We start from the raw sequence: 17620 nt of genomic DNA, 5'->3' as shown, positions 1-17620 counted from the left end.
CATCAGCTTAAAATATCAGGATGCATTATAACTTTCAAAACAACAAACAAAACAAAAGAAATAATTCCATGCAGAGAACAATCAGCAAACAAACACTATGCACCTGAAATATGTAGAACACTTGGAAGTTTTCCCTCCCCATAACAATGTAGAATTCATTTTTCTGACTACATTATAGATGTGAATCAGATCCACAGACATTGACAATAACCTTGATGTTCAACATCACAAAAAATGACCACAACTTAACTCTTCTTAAGAAACACAACAATATACTAAATCATTGATTCTCAAACTTTTTCACCCATCCCCCACATTGAGAATCAAACATTTTCTAGCACCCCCCAAAATTTTTAAACTTACCATCTGTTAAAAATAATAATTGCAATTGCTGTTTATAAGATGCGATCTTAAAAACAGCAATTGCAATTATTGTTTTTAAACATGGCACATCCTATTTCAGAGTTCAGATTTACATTTTAAATGAGAGCTATTAAAACACATGATTAATCGTATTTGGAAGTATTTTTATTAAAATTGCTTTCAAAAAAATTACAATTGTATCTGTACAGTTATACAACAATAGTGACAGCATATTCAATTGATCTTGGGTTAAGCTGAGTGGGTGTACATGTAGCAGTCTCAGTCTTTAAAGATTTTTTCAATATCTTGGCACAAAATGAACAAAAGCCAAAAACTGCAACGCTACATTAAAAACCTCACAATTTATCATTGAAGCTAGATCAAAACCTTTTAATTCCCATGTTTATTTGTATAAATAAGTTGCTTAGATTGGGAAATATGCAGCATTAAAGACAAAAGTGGCCTTTTTTCATTAAAGTGAAATATTGCAGTTCAGAAAAATCATAGAAAGATGTACAAAAAGAGAAATTAAAGCTAAATTCTTTAGAATTTAAACGATTTTAATGTAATTTACTGAACAAATTTTGTTTCCCCCTATGTGCTCGATCAAACATGAAGAACTTTCAAATTTAAAAAATTTTTCTTTTCACTGATTTTTTTTTTAAGTCGATAATTTCTGAAATCTTAAGTATACTGTCAAAAAGTAGATTATCCAAGCTATAATTTTTTTTAGTCATCTCTAAGTCTCTTGGTTGCAAAGTTAAAGTAGTTTGAATACAATCATTTTTTATCATAATACCTGAATGCTCCCAATTTTCTATGGGTCTTCTACTGCAACCCTGAAGGCCTCCAGTGCCCACAAGGGGGTGTTATCACCCACTTTGGAAACGAATGTACTAAGTGAACAGAAATGATTCAAATCCAGCATGCTTTTTGACTTCATTCTAAAATACAGTTAATAATTTTGCCTGAATAACTTGTAAAAAAATCTGCTGACACCAAGGTTAGAGCAGCACAAATCATTGAGGATGATTGTAAGAATGTCTGAAAATGTTTTGAAGAGAGTTATTGAAATTTTTAATAATGTAACGTTATTATATTTAGTTCAGTTTTTAATTTTTAAATACAGTGTATACAGTGTTTTTTTTAAAAATAATATACATTTTTATTTGACAGGGAATGTGCCAAGAGATATTATAAAATAACTGGTAGAAAACTGTATGTTACATCCGAATCCTTCCTCAGTTTTATACAGTTGTATGCTGACCTTAGCAGTAAAAAGCAAAGTGAATGGACTTCTGCAAAGTTGAAATATCTTGATGGACTTGATAAATTGAGCATTGCTGCATCCCAGGTATAGTAAAAAAGAAATTTGCATTGTGTACTCATTATGAACGTTTTAGTTTTATAGTTGATCTGAAATTCTATTTGTTAATACAATAGTACCAATAAGTACCTAGAAACAAAGTTTGGAAATGAACCTCTGCTTTATTATTCAGTCTGAGACAAACTTCTTATTAACACCATTCACTTATTTTCTACATTTTTGCTGTAGCCAATAAATTGTACCCTACTGGAAATTTATCAGAAATCTATCTTCATCACAAGGTGTTCTGCTTTAAGTGAGACTAGAAAGAAAGTTTTTTTCACTCTCATACTGAAGATAGTAAATTAGAGAGCTTAAAAAATGTCAAGATCAGTTTATCAATGAATGCTCTTACTAATACATAGAGGTACATTTTGTGTGACTGTGTTTTTTATGGTGTATATGTGGTTTTATTCCGCAAGACAATCTTTGGCCTAAAAAGCATTTAATGAAAATGCTGATATAATAGTAAAAAATCCAAAGTAGTCTGATAAAATTACAGTATTCAATAAATAATATAAATTTAGTCACAGGTAAATCATTTAACTACCTCTGTCACACATTTATCATGAGCAGTTCCTCTGTGGTTAGATGGTGTCTTTCTCTGTATCAGTGACCTCCCTGGCTCCATCTGTAGCACCAAACTAGCACCTTCTAATAGCCAGATGTATATCCCTTTTTGAGATGGCATTTTGACTTTTGAATTGCACTATCGACAAACTTTATTGAGCTAATCCAAGCCTCCTAATTCTGAAATTTGAAGACAGATTGCATTTAGCTTTATTGTTAAATAGATGTAATAGTTAAGATGTCAAAGAATCCTGGACTAGACAGTAAAATGTATTCTGCTACAACATGATGGTTTAACAATACCTGAAATTCTCAGGGAATAGTATCTTCAAAATAAAAGAATATGAAAAGGAAAAAAATGCCAGTCTTCAAACCCCTGTGTAATGAACTAGGAGTTTTACATATCAAAGGTGTTATCAAAGTGATGTTTGATGCAGTTTTTGGTTAAACTGGATAAATGCAAACTACTGGCATTTATAATATTTTTTTTCAATTTAGAACAAGAACAGTTAAATACTCTTGTTTACTGTCCAAATCACAGAATAAAATTCAGAAGTTATTTAAAAATCATTTATCTTAAACAAAATTTAATAAATCATAAATAAAATATTATATAGTAATAAAATTAATATTGAATGAAGCGATTCATCATTTCAGTAAGCAGATTATTACTTTACATATAGAAAAATTCCACATAGCCTATTTATAAAATCAGCTACTGAGTCAAAAAAAGGATCTACCACGTCAATCTCATTAACATTAGCTTCTCTCAGATATCTGGCAATAGATGCGCAGTCATTTACAATTCTAAGTTTATACTTATTATAATTTCTTACACCATGCACAGGTGTTCTAAGGCCAATATCCAAAGGTATGACACTTGGCACTCAGTATCTTTTGAAAGACTTCAGTATCATAAAATGTCCAACGTTTTATTAAGGTTGACACTTATGTCATAAACAACGACCTCATCATTCCTTTTTAATAGTATATTGGGGAATTTTTTCTCCATCTAAGTAATAAATTTCTGTTTGACATTCTCAATCAACTCGGCTGTGCAAGCTCTTTCTCTATTCCAAATTAATGATCAAAATTCAAGATGACTTTGGACCAGAGATTTGTGGAGCAAAGAACAACTAAATAGCCTATTTATAAAATCAGCTACTGAGTCAAAAAAAGGATCTACCACGTCATTCTCATTAACATTAGCTTCTCTGAGATATCTGGCAATAGATGCGCAGTCATTTACAATTCTAAGTTTATACTTATTATAATTTCTTACACCATGCACAGGTGTTCTAAGGCCAATATCCAAAGGTATGACACTTGGCACTCAGTATCTTTTGAAAGACTTCAGTATCATAAAATGTCCAACGTTTTATTAAGGTTGACACTTATGTCATAAACAACGACCTCATCATTCCTATTTAATAGTATATTGGGGAATTTTTTCTCCATCTAAGTAATAAATTTCTGTTTGACATTCTCAATCAACTCGGCTGTGCAAGCTCTTTCTCTATTCCAAATTAATGATCAAAATTCAAGATGACTTTGGACCAGAGATTTGTGGAGCAAAGAACAACTAACTACATTGGTCAAAATATTTTTTGACAAATGTACATCTCATCTGAAGAAGTAGTGTTTACTGTGAAAGTGCTTGAGACTATACATAAAGCTTTTATAGAAGAGCATCATGAAAAAAAAATTAATATTATTTTACTATTAGGACTTTTTACTAATAATTATTAATTGATAAAAAAATGAATTAAATAGATTGTATTATTTATTATACAGCTTACCTTACAAACTACATAACATAGAACATTTTAATTAATCATTGCATACATAGAAATATTGATAGTTGTAGTAATGAAAAAAGTAATATTTAACTTAGCAAAGACAGAAGTTTGAAATTTGGATATTGAACTCTATTTATGACACTATATTGCTCATTGATACAAATTGTAGTTTTTTCATCAGAAATTGAAATACAGCATGAACCTTTTCCTACTCTTATTGCATTGATCTGCATTTTATCTTTTTTTTGGAAAAAAGTTAATATTTTTCCTTATTGTCTTATTCAATTTTTTGTTAGCTTTGTACTGAATTTGCATCACTGATCTCATAATATTAATTTCATGATGGTGATGGCTGTTACTTTTAATTTTCTTTTTACTTTTGGGTTACCTAGCATTATTTACTTTATTATATTATTACTTTTTTTTATCACATTTAATGTTAATTTTTCTGTGCTTAACATATTGCAAACCATTTATTAACAATGAGTGCATGCATGGATTTAAAATAAGTGATAATCATTTCTGATGTGTAATAAATACCTGTTATATATAGAAGTTTCTTAATTCTTTAGTTACATTTTCCACATGTTTCTAGGATCACTGTTAACATTTATATTAAAACATGCTGCACTCTTCAGGTGCAGTATTATAAACACTAGTATAATTTCATATTATTTGTAACAAAATGATCCTTAGGTTTCAGTAAACCATACTATTATGATCATTTTCTTTGTCTATATGTGCATTTGAAATTAATTTTTCAAATGTTTTGACTTTAAAACAACTATCTTAGTTGAAGAATCTCAAATTTTAGACAGATTAGAAAAACTGTTTGATGAGTCGCTAATAAATCATATCATTTGTAATTCAGAACTGCCTTCTTTAAAATATTCTTCAAAAGCTTCAACAAGTATTAGGCAGTGGTGTTTTATATTATTGATGAGATTATCTTTCATTTCAGTTTTTGTGTACTGTTACAAAATTTTCCAAATTTAGAAAAACTGCATGTTTTCATTCAAAACACTATTATTCATCATTTGACATTTTTTATAAATACCTTTATTTTGTTGTCTGCTGAAAATTAATTTGTTGTTTTATCTTACAAACTTAAATTTAAGTTATCAAAGTGATTGAAAATATCTGATAAGTAGGCTAGTGTTATGATCCACATCGCATCTGTCAATCGATCACGAGATCAAAATCGGTATCCATTAGGAACACCTTCACCCCTGAATATGGGTCAAATAACCTGCTTAGCACTTTTCCTTAAGAAAGTCATCTCACCTATGTGTGTTGCAGTAACCATTTTCTTTTTTATTGTCAAAGGAGGGGAAACTTTTTATAGGCACCATGTGGTATCATACCAATAGTGTAGGACTCTCCCTTGCGAGCCTACCCACTAAAACCCCTCCTCCTCTACAACATGGGATGCCAGGCCCACCTTACAGTATTATCACATCACCCCATGTGTCTTATTACCATCTGTGCCTCCATTGCTGGCCCCACCGCCTCAAACTTGTTGGGATGGTGCAGTATTTTTTTTTTAAACCTCAACCTCTTGGAGTCAGGAACATGCTTCAAGGGAGACAGAGGTGTGATTCACCCATGGACCTCTTCCGCCAACTTGGTGTGGATAATCTTAACCAGCATTATGGACACCGTGTGCCACAATCATTCGGTCTGAAGCATAGTCCCAATGATGTTCTCTGGGGCAAGCACACCAAATTCTCCCCTGCATGTTTCTCTATGCTGCAGGAACCGTTAGCACGCAAACACCGTGTGTTCCATGGTGTCTTCCTCCCCGCAGTAATCGCAATCTGCAGAGGGTCTCAGCGTCCGCTCACACAAGTATGCCTTGAAACATCAGTGACCGGTAAGGAACTGGGTCAACTTGTACTCTGGTGTTTTCAGCAATCTCTGGTGGTCCAGGATCAGTCTGTAGGTCCATCAGCCTTTCATCGATTGATCCCATCTCTCCTGTCATCTGCGGACAAGCGATGCCTCTGCATCCGCCTTACCTACTTCCTTGTACATCTCCTCCCTCTTTCAAACGAGGAGATCCAGGGGCGCAAGAGCGGCCACTACGCCGGATAGGATCTCGTCATACGCGATATTCCACAGTGTTAGCCCCCAACACTGAACCATGTGGAACACCACAACTCATCCTGATCCATGCATCTCCCTCTGTAGAAATACCCATCACCGGTCTTTCGGAGAGGTAACACTGGATTAACCTTCTTAGGTTTGGACTGACACCACGACTCTTCAGTGCCCGGAATATCGTGTCCTGTGGTATACTGTTAAACGCGATTTTTTACATCAAACAGGATCACCGCCAGAATAAAACGTGTATGCCTTTAACCCGACTGTCCTCCTGACATTGGTCGTGACTCCAGATATGGCATCTACAGTTAATCTGTCCTTATGGAAGCCAAATTGGAGATTGCTAAGACCACTATTGCCTCCAGCTCTTGGTTGAGCCTGTTAACCAGCACCTTCTCAAAAAGCTCACTCAGGTAACTGAGCAAGCAGATCAGCCTAAAGGATGCTTGTTTGCTGCCTTACCTCCCCTTCTTCCTGAAAAGCACAAGCCTAGTGGACTTCCAGGAATCTGAGAACCATTCCCGGGTGATGGCATAGTTGAATGCATCAACCATGCACCATGGAGCGAGTTTTACAACAAGCTCAACTGCCTCCCAAGCCAGCATAGCAGTAACTGAATGTGGTCACTGCCCATTTCAGAACACAATTTCAAAAATAAACGAGAGTTTAAAGCCCGAGATTTAATTGACCAACTTGATGGCCTCCTACAGAGCATGTTTAAACTGTTTAGACATCCATTCTACTGCTAAACCTTCTGTGTAATCCTACAGTGAGTGAAGGTACAATTTTCTGTAACCAATTTTACTTTAGTGGCAATACCTTCATATTTTCCTGTTATAGCTTGAGCACCAACAAAACAAAAGCCAACACTCTGCTTCCAGTCCAGTCCATTTTCTGAAAAGAAGTCCAGCTCTTTGAATATTTCATCAACAGTAGTTTGTATTGATAGTTTTCATAAACTAAATTTATTTTCATCATAAAATAAATAATCCTCTTTAATTGTACATTGAAATACATACCTCACATAAGCCATAAGTTGAGCATAGTTTTTTACATCTGTGCTCTCACTGAGTTGCGCAGTGAAAAAATACCGTTTTTGACTTGAGTTATTATGTTTTCTTTAACGCCTAATGCCATGCTTTTAATTCTGTGGTACAAAATATTATTTAGCAGTGGTATCATATCTAGCTATTTAGCTCTGATGATTCACCCAACATACTAACCATACCTTTTAACAACAGCTCTTCAGTGATTGCATGAGCTTTTTATACCCTTTGCTATTGTTAAGCTCACTAACAAAAATGCCTTAACTGCTTTTTGAGTACTGCCTGCAAAAGACAAAATGTTTTTTGTACATTTTATCTCTGACGATTTTTGGATAAAATAATCCTTAGGTTTGTTTTCTAATGTTGAATGTTTAGTAAAAAGGTGCCATTTCAATATTGAATGTTTCATGTTTTGGTTTGAAAGAATTTCAAAGCAAATTACGTACTGAAGTTATGGTTAATCGCTTACATCTGTAACAGTAAATCCAATATTAATGTACTCAGGAACATATTTTCTTATAACGTTTTGTATTTTAGTAGATAAAGATCTTCACTCAAAATCCAATATAGTGTATCAAAATCCAATATAGTATAAGTAAATCCAATATTAATGTACTCAGGAACATATTTTCTTATAACGTTTTGTATTTTAGTAGATAAAGATCTTCACTCACTCTAAATTCTGATTCTGAAGTAGAACTTGATGGTACAGAGTTTTAACTGATGATGTTTTATCTATCATTGCCCAATTAAGTCACTTATTCATATTGATTTATATTTTATGTCAACTAAATTAAACCATATTAATTCAAGCAAAGTGCATAAATAAGTATTTACATAAACAAGAATTTCCAATCAAGATATGTATGCTAACACTAGCACTTCAATTTTATCAAATGAAAAAGTAATATAACATTTTCAAATCAGATTATCACAGACTATGTAAAACACCAGAAGCAACTTTATCTGTCTGTCTGTAGGATAACCACAACCATGTAACTGCTGGAGGAAAGTATGGCAATCCATTTATAGTGGTCATTAATAACTTTTGTACATGTGTGATGCGATGTATGCATGAGACATACAAATCACTATGTAAATGTTGTGGCATTTAAGAACCTGTTGGCATTACATGTCTGTACTTGTTAGCCGAATAACTGATATTCTTATTGTTGATATATACAAATAATTTCCTCAAATTAAGGGAAAAGGAAATGCATTATAAAATACTTTTGCATTATAATATATCAAAAAACGTTTGAGAACAACTGATTTATTCTATAATAAATATCTGTTGTATTAATAATTTTATATTATAATATAGAATTTTTGTATATTTTTCATTATAATAGTTCTTTGTTGTGTCTGTTTACATATTACCATGAGAAGTTCTGTGACAATACAGCCTCAATTCAATATAGCTGCAAAGTGTCTTCTTCCAAGTATAAATATTTGGTTATAAATAAATGTAGACTCATTCAAAATTTTAATATCCTAAAAACCATCATGATTATAAAATTATCATCATCAGAAAGTGAATTACCAATAGAATAAGGAAAAGCAAAGAAAGAATCAATTTTGATTTTATTTTTTTAATTTATTTATTGGATTCCTTAAACAGATAGTTTATATAACAGGTTTATTCCATTTTTTCATTGTATTTTTTTATAATTAATGTTTTGTATATTTATCAGTGACTTAAAAAATAACTTTTTCTTATCTGTAAGGTGTCAGTTATGAAAAAAGCGTTAGATGCATTAGAACCTCTTTTAAGAGTTGCTTCTTTGGAAACAAAAGAGATGTTGGGTTTTATTGAGGCGGAGACTGTTCAGATTGAGAAAGGCTCTGCACTTGTCCGAGAAGATGAAAAAATTGCTAAAATTCAAGCAACTGCTGCAAATGAACTTAAAACAGAATGTGAGGCAGATCTTGCGCAAGCAATTCCTATTTTAGAAGGTATTAATTTTTTTTCTCTTAAGTTAGATGTATTTTATTAAATGCAGTTTTAATTTTGGTTCAAAATATATAAACTCTCTTGATATACAACTGTACTTCCTTACATCAGAAGGAAATAACTTAGGTAGCAAAAGAAAATTATTTTATCAAACTCCAAGAATTTGTATCAGTCTGCCCTACCAAAACTGATAATGTACTAAACATAATTAAAGTAAGTAGTAAAAAAAAAAAAAGATGTAACCCATAATTCAAAACAACCTTTTTTTTCCTGTTTAGCCTCCGGGAATCATATCAGGTATTACTTCAGAGGATAATGAGGATGATATGAATGAGTGTAAGTGAAGTGTAGTCTTGTACAGTCTCAGGTCAACCATCTCTGAAATGTTGGTTAATTGAAACCGAACCACCAAAGAACACCAGTATCCATGATCTAGTGTTCAAATCCATATAAAAGTATCTGCCTTTACTAGGATTTAAACATTGGAACTCTTGATTTTGAATACAGCTGATTTGCGAAGACATGTTCACCACTAGACCAACCCTGTGGGTTTAATGCAAAACAAACTAGAAATTACTTTTGATATGTGTGTTTTACTAGAAAAGATTTAAGTCAATCATGACATCTAAAAATTTGGTAGATGAAAAATTTCTCAGATTTGCACATCCCTAAATAACACAATAATTATGTAGTGTAATCTTTCTCTGGTAAAATTAATAAGAACTTTCACTACAGTTTAATTATAGTTAGAGTTTAACCATGCATCTGATTGTTGAATAAGACTATTCAGCAACAATAGCTTGAAGGGAATTGCTATCCATTCTACAGATGAGAACATTTGTGTCATCAATAAATAATACTGAATGATATTGATGAAAATAAGAAAATAAATCACTGATGAAAATTAGAAATTGTAAGGAACCTAACATAGATTATGGAGAATACTACTTTTAACCAATAGAACCTATAAAGGTTCTGTTAAACCTCTTAACCTCTTCATTATTATCAGAACCTCTGTAGGTTTTAATAATAGGTGAATTGGGCTTTGTACCCACAAAGTACACAAAAAATGTAATTTGAGCGATCAGACTTAAAAGTATACAAGACATTTATTTAAAAATTATAACATGGAATATTCAATTACCATTACAACTTACCTTTAGAGTATCAGAAAATGTTCTTCCAGAAGGTCTTTTTGGAATTAATTAAGCAACTCCTTCATTGGTCAAGTTACCAATGCCAATTTTCTTATAAAACAATTGTTTTAAGGCGGTCAGGAAACCACTATAAGGCAGGAATGTATTTGAGTAATGTATTTTGTATGCATTGTTTAATTTGATAATTTTTTCTCAGTTTGTGCATTTAGTGCATTTGTGCATTTCATATTAATGTTAATTTTTATGTGTTATGTGCAAGCTTTGATATTGTGATTGATCTCTCTGTAAACTGATTTCCAAAGGACAATTCTGTTGTGCATAGTGTTTTAAATGCACTTAGTTAGCTATGCATGAAAGTGCATCCAGTGTACCTGATATAGTATTTAGTCTGATTACTACAGTTTAATTTGTAAATTTCTGGGTTAGTGGATTTGTTATTTTATGCTTTGTTTGTGGTTTTGAATGTTTGGTAATAGCCATCGGTCATAGTTTGTTTTAAATGTCATGGTAAACTTCTTTCCTGAAATTGTTGGCAATATTTATGATAGTTAGTCAACATTTGTTAGTATTGTACATTTTCTGTGGCTAGTTTGTTTTATATTGGGTTTTATACTTCATGCAACATTTTTCTTATAAGTGTGGATCGGTGGGTTAATGAACAATTATCATAGTTGAAGTTCACATATCAAGACCAATCACTGGATCAAAGAAAATTAAAAAATCATTAAAATCAAAAAGTGAAATAGAATCGTAAAATAAAATAATCTTGAAAAAATTGTGTAACAATCATAAATAGTACTAACACAGTAAACCATAAATTAAAATCAAATGAAGAGAATTAAAATCATTTCTGAAAACACAAAACAACATCAATCAGTTATGTTAAATACGTAAAAGTCAAATGAAGTTAAAATAAAAATTAATTATAAAAATTAAAAAAATATTATAGTCCAAATATTTATGTGTAGAATAAAAAGGATTATTCATCAGAATCTCATACATAAAAACTTAAAACATGACAAAGGAAGACCGATTTTGGACATAAATATTATTCATTTAATAAATAAAAGTTTAAATACATAATGTAATATGAAATTGCAAATTGATGCATAACTTGTAAAAAGGCACATAACCTTTTTATATTGATGTGCATTGTTCTTAAATGATGTTAGGAAAATTACTCTTAATTAACACAAACACTTCATAATAAATTCACAGTTTAACAGCTATCATATTAGCTATTTCTATGAACAGTTATGTACATTGAGCATAAGGAGTAGAGCCAGCAATAATTCTGACAACATTATTTTTTTGCATAATCAGAACATCATCTGTTCCCAACCCATTGTGCCAGATAATTAAACCATATCTTATGATTGATTCAAAGGTGTGTAGTGGATAAGTGTCAGTTGTAGTGGATTTACTACATATTTTAGAATTGTGCTTTTTGTTTATTTTGGATATGGCAAGGTCAAGGAAGTTGAATAAATAAACAAAACTTTTTTCTGATTAGTACATAGTATTATATTATATAGATATATAATTATAATATTATATAGATCACATGTGGAATGATAGGTATGCTTCCTCACAGGAAAAAAAAAGACTCCCAACATTTGACTTTTGGAATGAGAGAAACTGTGGAAAATATCAGTGTAGTATATCATGAAATGCAAAAGTAATTATAAAATAAAATATGTAGTTGTGATTTAAGTCCATATCAATGATTTAAAAGAAACACACATGAAACAATATTAAAGTAAACAAATCTAAATATTAAATATAAAAATAAAATAACTTCAAAATAATTCACAATTTAATAGGTATTAATGAAAATGATTTATGGACATGTTAAACAGCGATGCAGAAAATTCAGGATTTATTTTTTAATTAGCTTGTTAAAAAATTCATTGACAAGAGTAAACTCTTTCTGTAAAAAAATTTTTAATTTTATTTTTTAAAAATCAGTGGGATGATTTTTAAGTGTCTCGGTAATTTATTACAAATGGCAACAGACGTAAAACAAGGCCTTTTCATGTTAGACAAAGTAATGTTTTGTTGTCTCATTTTATAGAGATGTATATTGTTATTCTTTAAGAATAAGTAACTATTCTTTTTAACACAGACTGCACAAGGATAAGTTAAAATTTTCAATTTACTAAATAACAATCAGCATGATTCATATTTATGGGAGCTAAATAATGATCTGACAGCCTATTGTATCTTAAAACTCATTCTTACTTTTTTAAGGAACCCCAAGAGATGATATTGTACTTCAGATGGGAACATATATTCATAATAAATATTTAATAATGATAGAAAGTTTAGCATTTTATTAGGATGTTTCAAAGGAAAACAGTGCAGTTTGATTTTGTTAGAAATAAAATCAATTTTATCATCTTTAGAGAATTTGGCATTTGAAAAAATTCAAAAAATTTCACTTAGTAAGCAACCAAATACTATATTCATAAATTTTCCTGTACCAGAACATTTGATTTTGTATTGTAGCTGAACATAAGTATATGATCCACAGCCACAGACAGCTAGCTATATGACAATGTTATGAAAAATGCACATTCATTTTGATGTTTATATTGATAAGAAGCAAAACGTATCTTTTTCATGTCAAATGATTATCTTTTCTTTGTGAATTAGATTTTTAGCAACATATTTTGTTGCTGTTTTTTATGGATATTTCAAAAGCAAGGATAATTTTCACGCGGCCGATTTTTATAATTTAGGTTTTATTTTGTATCATCTCATAATTTGTTAATAACTTATTAATAAAATTGAAGTGAGGGTTAAAAATAAAAGTTTGAATATCTTTCATTAAGAAATATGATAGCAATGAATACTTAATGTTAGAATAAAGCATAGACCAGACTTTAAGTTAAAACAAATTTTATGTAAATGGAAAATTTTTATTTCTCCCAAAAAACAGCACCAGTGTACCCCTGAGTATGGAAATTAATCGATACAAATTTTTTGGGTTCATATATTGCAATGAATTTTAAATTGGGGTTTAATTTGTTGATGAATGTGAAGAGCATTTATGACAGTCGCCTTTGTAAGAAATATAATACCATTAGCGCAGCAATACCATTATACATTGTCACCATATTTCTTTTCATATAATATATGAACAATTTTGAAACACAAAAATATTTCAATCTAGGAATGAGTGAACTCAAAGGTAGGAGGCCTTGTTAATCATTATATGTATTGTCATGTATGAAGTAATCTTATTCTATTGTGGTTTATGTTGAGGTTATGATTTCGGTTATATATCCTGGTGGTGGTACTTGTATTTGTTTGTCCTTTGATGATTCTTGTAGCTTACTGATGTTTTCTTATATACAAATATCTAAAAGTAGAAATTTCTTCTTTGTAAACATGAAAGAGTAGGGATATGTGGAATGTGGAAATCATTAATTTTTCAATAAGCTTCTTTTTTCTTTATTTATGGGCTATTTTTAAGAATACTTACATCTAAATAGTTTGTGTACAGGAGGTACTACATGTGGCCCAATCAATTACAATGATTGATCTTATGAGTAAATGTATTTATGAATTTTAGATTGTGCTTTTAATGTAAATGAGGGGTTGTATTTTTGAGGGACTATTTCTTTATATTATTAATTGTTTTATTTTTGTTTAAATTTTTTTTGTTTTTGTTTATCTACTCTGTGAATTTGTTTATGTATGGCATCTACTTGTCTTTTTTTCAGTCATTTTTTTCCATAGATAATAAATTATATATGTGTTATATATTTATTCAAATTAGGAAAAAAATTATTTAAGCATAGTATGTTGTTTAAGCATAAATTCCCTTATGATTATTATCTTGTAGTGAAACTGTTAAAACATACTTTAAGGCGTACAAGAATGCATATTTTGATTTGAAAAAACTAGTTAATATTAATATTGTAATTTAAGCTAAAAAATAGATTTTTTTATTATAAAGGTTAATGTGTATTTTATCAGAGGCTGTGGCTGCTTTAAACACTTTAAAGCCAACAGACATAACCTTAGTGAAGTCAATGAAAAATCCACCTGATGCTATTAAGTTAGTGATGGCTGCTGTTTGTGTCATGAAGGACATCAAGCCAGATAGAATACCTGACCCTCAAAATCCTGGAAGAAAGGTATGATATATTTGTTTTTATTTGCACTTTTTAAATATAATGTTTATGATTATGTAATAACAGTTTTTTTATTTGCAGTTGTGTAAAATAGATAAGTGTTCTAATACATTAGGTGTCATTTTAAAAAAACGCATAAATTATGTATTTAACAAAAAAATGTATTTTTCAACATTACTGCTACTAATAGCAACTGAGACAATGCAGAGATAGACACCAATTAGTGGTGTGATGTTCTATCCAGCTAGCTTACACTCTTAATTTTTTCATTTGTTTCACCACATTTGATCAAGATTTTGTCACTGTAAAATAAGATTTGTGAAAGTTTTTGCAGTTTTATGAATAGGTGTTGGCAGTAACATCATAAACAGTGGTCTGTGATGATTTGTTTAGCCTCATGATTTGTTGAATGACTGTTCCGTTACAGAAAATAGTTCTTGCTTTCAGTGTAAGCTTTGTCTTAACACTACTGAAGACATGAATACACTGAGGAGGAACTATAATAATGAAGTAGGAACAAGAGGGAGATGCACTATTTTGCACTATTAAAATATCTGTGTTTTTGGCACATGAAAGTTTTATTGCATCTCTAATGTAACTTTATATGCTGAATTAAAAAATGTGGTCAGAACTTTTCCATCACCAACAGGTTTTATGTGATAACATTTTTGAAGTATTGCTTTTGCAGAATTCTATGTATCTTTTTAGGGGTAACTAATATAGATAAGAGAATATAGTAAATGATTTCTAACAGAGGATGGGATTCAAACACAAAATTATGAAGGCAATAGTTGTATATGCATGATGATTAATTTACTGTACGTTCTGACATATCAGCACAGAACAGTCTTCTGAATCATACAATTAACGCACCAAAACTGTTTAAATATTCACTACGTATGCACATACTGTGGTTTCATTCAGTTTTGTGATTTACAATTACTATACTGAATGTGTTATGGTGGTGATTGATCGTGCCAAGGAAGTATGTAAATGATACAGGTAACTTCTGTTACATGTGGGGATTTGACATTTAAAGAACAACAATGCTTGACTCCACTAGTTAAAAAATGTTACAAACTGTATTTTGGTTGTAAAGTTGGGGATCAAGATAAGAATTGGGCCCTTCACATTTGCTGTTTGACTTGTGTGAACTGTCTGATAGAATGGGTACTAGCAATAGGCACATGAGTCTTATTGTATTGATGATGTGGCATGAAACACAAGACTGTTTGTCAGACTTATTCTGAATTACAAAGATAAAAAGAATAAGTAGTAAATCCAAGTACACAGTGCAGTATCCAAATTTACTGTCTGCTTAAGGCCAGTGCCTCACAGTGGGGACTGGTTTCTACCGCCTCCTTTGACACATCTAACTTTACAAGATGAATCGGGATGAGGTTGTGTTATTGAAGTTCAATATGAGGAACAAGATAATCCTACTTCTGAACAGAATCCTCTTTCTGTGAACCTTATCTAATAACTCAAAGTAAATTAAATGACCTTGTTCAGGATCTGAACTCAAAGAAACAAGCTGAGCTTTTGGGAGCTAGTCTCCAAACAGTATAAAGTGAGTTTCTTTTGTAACCATCAGGAAGAGTTTCAAGGTTTATATTCTGAAGAAAATAGTTTAGTGTATTGTAACAATATTTATAATGTCATGGATCCATCTCATCATGAACATAACTCTACAGAGTGGAGACCATTCATTGATTCTTCAAAAATTAGTTCAGAGGTTGTCCTTTTGCACAATGGCAAAAAATTCCCTTCTGTGCTATTAGCTTATGCAATTAACATGAAAGAAACATACGGTAATATGAAAATCCTGTTAGAAAAAGTTCAGTACATGTAACAATGCACTATGTGTTGTGATTTAAAAGTTATTGCATTTACGGATTTGTAGCTTGACTACACTAAATTTTGTTGCTTTTGGTGTGAATAGGACAGCAAGAACAAGATAAATCATTATATCAGGAAGGAATGGCCAAAGTGTTAAGTACTTTCACTTGAACAGAAAGATGTACATCCCCCAATAGTTAACTTGTAAATGATTCTTCTACCTCCACTCCATATAAAATTAGGGCTTTTCAAAAATTTTGTTAAGGCAATGGATAAAAATGATGCAGGATCATTATTTGAAAGAAAAATTTCTTTGTGGGAGTGACACTAAAATCAAGGAAGGAATTTTTCCCTAAATAAGAACTTTGATAACAGATGGACAGTTCAAAGAACTGTTAAGCAAAGTTTAAAAGTCAGTGTGAAGATCATTTAAAAAAGTTGTGCAAAACATTTTAGGAAATCATAAATCCCCCAACTGCAATGACATCGTGAGTGAATTATTCAGTTATACAAACATATGAGGTATAATATAACCCTAAAAGTTAATTTCTTGGATTCAAACTTGGATTTCTTTCTGGACAACCTTGGCACTATTAGTGTCAAGCATGGGAAACGTCTCCACCATGGCAAATCTCAGTCATAAAAACAGGTATCAGTAACAGTGGAGTTTCAAGTTTTTGCTCACAGATTTTTTTCGGGCACTAAAGAGGGATGTTACAGATGCTAAACACAGAAGGGAACAACTATCACATTTTAGGCAAGTTGATTAGTGCCCTGCACACATGTAAATTCTTACATTTCTTTCAAAATTTGGCTAAATATCACAAAAAAATTGTGCACATATTTTTCCCCAGAGATGGGTTCAAGGATCAACTTATCTTACCAAAGATGTATGTCAAAAAAGAACAACAATATTAATTCTGAATATATTTTATAAAACCAGATTTCCTATCATTTTATTGTTCTCTTAGTAATGTTGACTCGTCCCAACGGTATGATATAACCGATCCATCATCGGCAATGAAATATTTTGAAGTAATTTATTAACCGAAGATTCCAAAGGAAGGATTTTTTCTCAGGAAAATATTCCTTTTGGTTTTATAAAACAATAATAAATTTAGTTAACTTAAGGATAGATACCGCAAAAATTTCCCGTATTGAAGATTTAACATTATATCAGGAATGCTGAAAAAAGAATCCAACGTTACGTTAAAAATAGTTAATAGAAAAATTCAATTCGGAAAACTCATCCTATGAAAAAAATCCTTATGTCTTTTTATA

At 31.0% G+C, this 17620-nt stretch overlaps 1 protein-coding gene across 1 annotated transcript in view; it reads left to right on the top strand.

Annotated features, from left to right (window-relative positions):
• Dhc62B (Dynein heavy chain at 62B) overlaps nt 1–17620 on the top strand; it is a 253254-nt gene that overhangs the window by 128897 nt on the left and 106737 nt on the right. Inside the window, exons 33-35 of the mRNA XM_075361705.1 lie at nt 1540–1717; nt 8975–9203; nt 14343–14503. Of these exons, the coding sequence (XP_075217820.1) occupies nt 1540–1717; nt 8975–9203; nt 14343–14503 (568 nt within the window). The remainder of the gene's footprint in view (nt 1–1539; nt 1718–8974; nt 9204–14342; nt 14504–17620) is intronic.

The sequence above is a fragment of the Lycorma delicatula genome, chromosome 4, assembly GCF_047948215.1.
Source record: "Lycorma delicatula isolate Av1 chromosome 4, ASM4794821v1, whole genome shotgun sequence".
Taxonomy (NCBI): domain Eukaryota; kingdom Metazoa; phylum Arthropoda; class Insecta; order Hemiptera; family Fulgoridae; genus Lycorma; species Lycorma delicatula.
The sequence above is the reverse complement of the archived record's forward strand: the minus strand, read 5'-3'. Positions and strand labels throughout refer to the sequence as shown.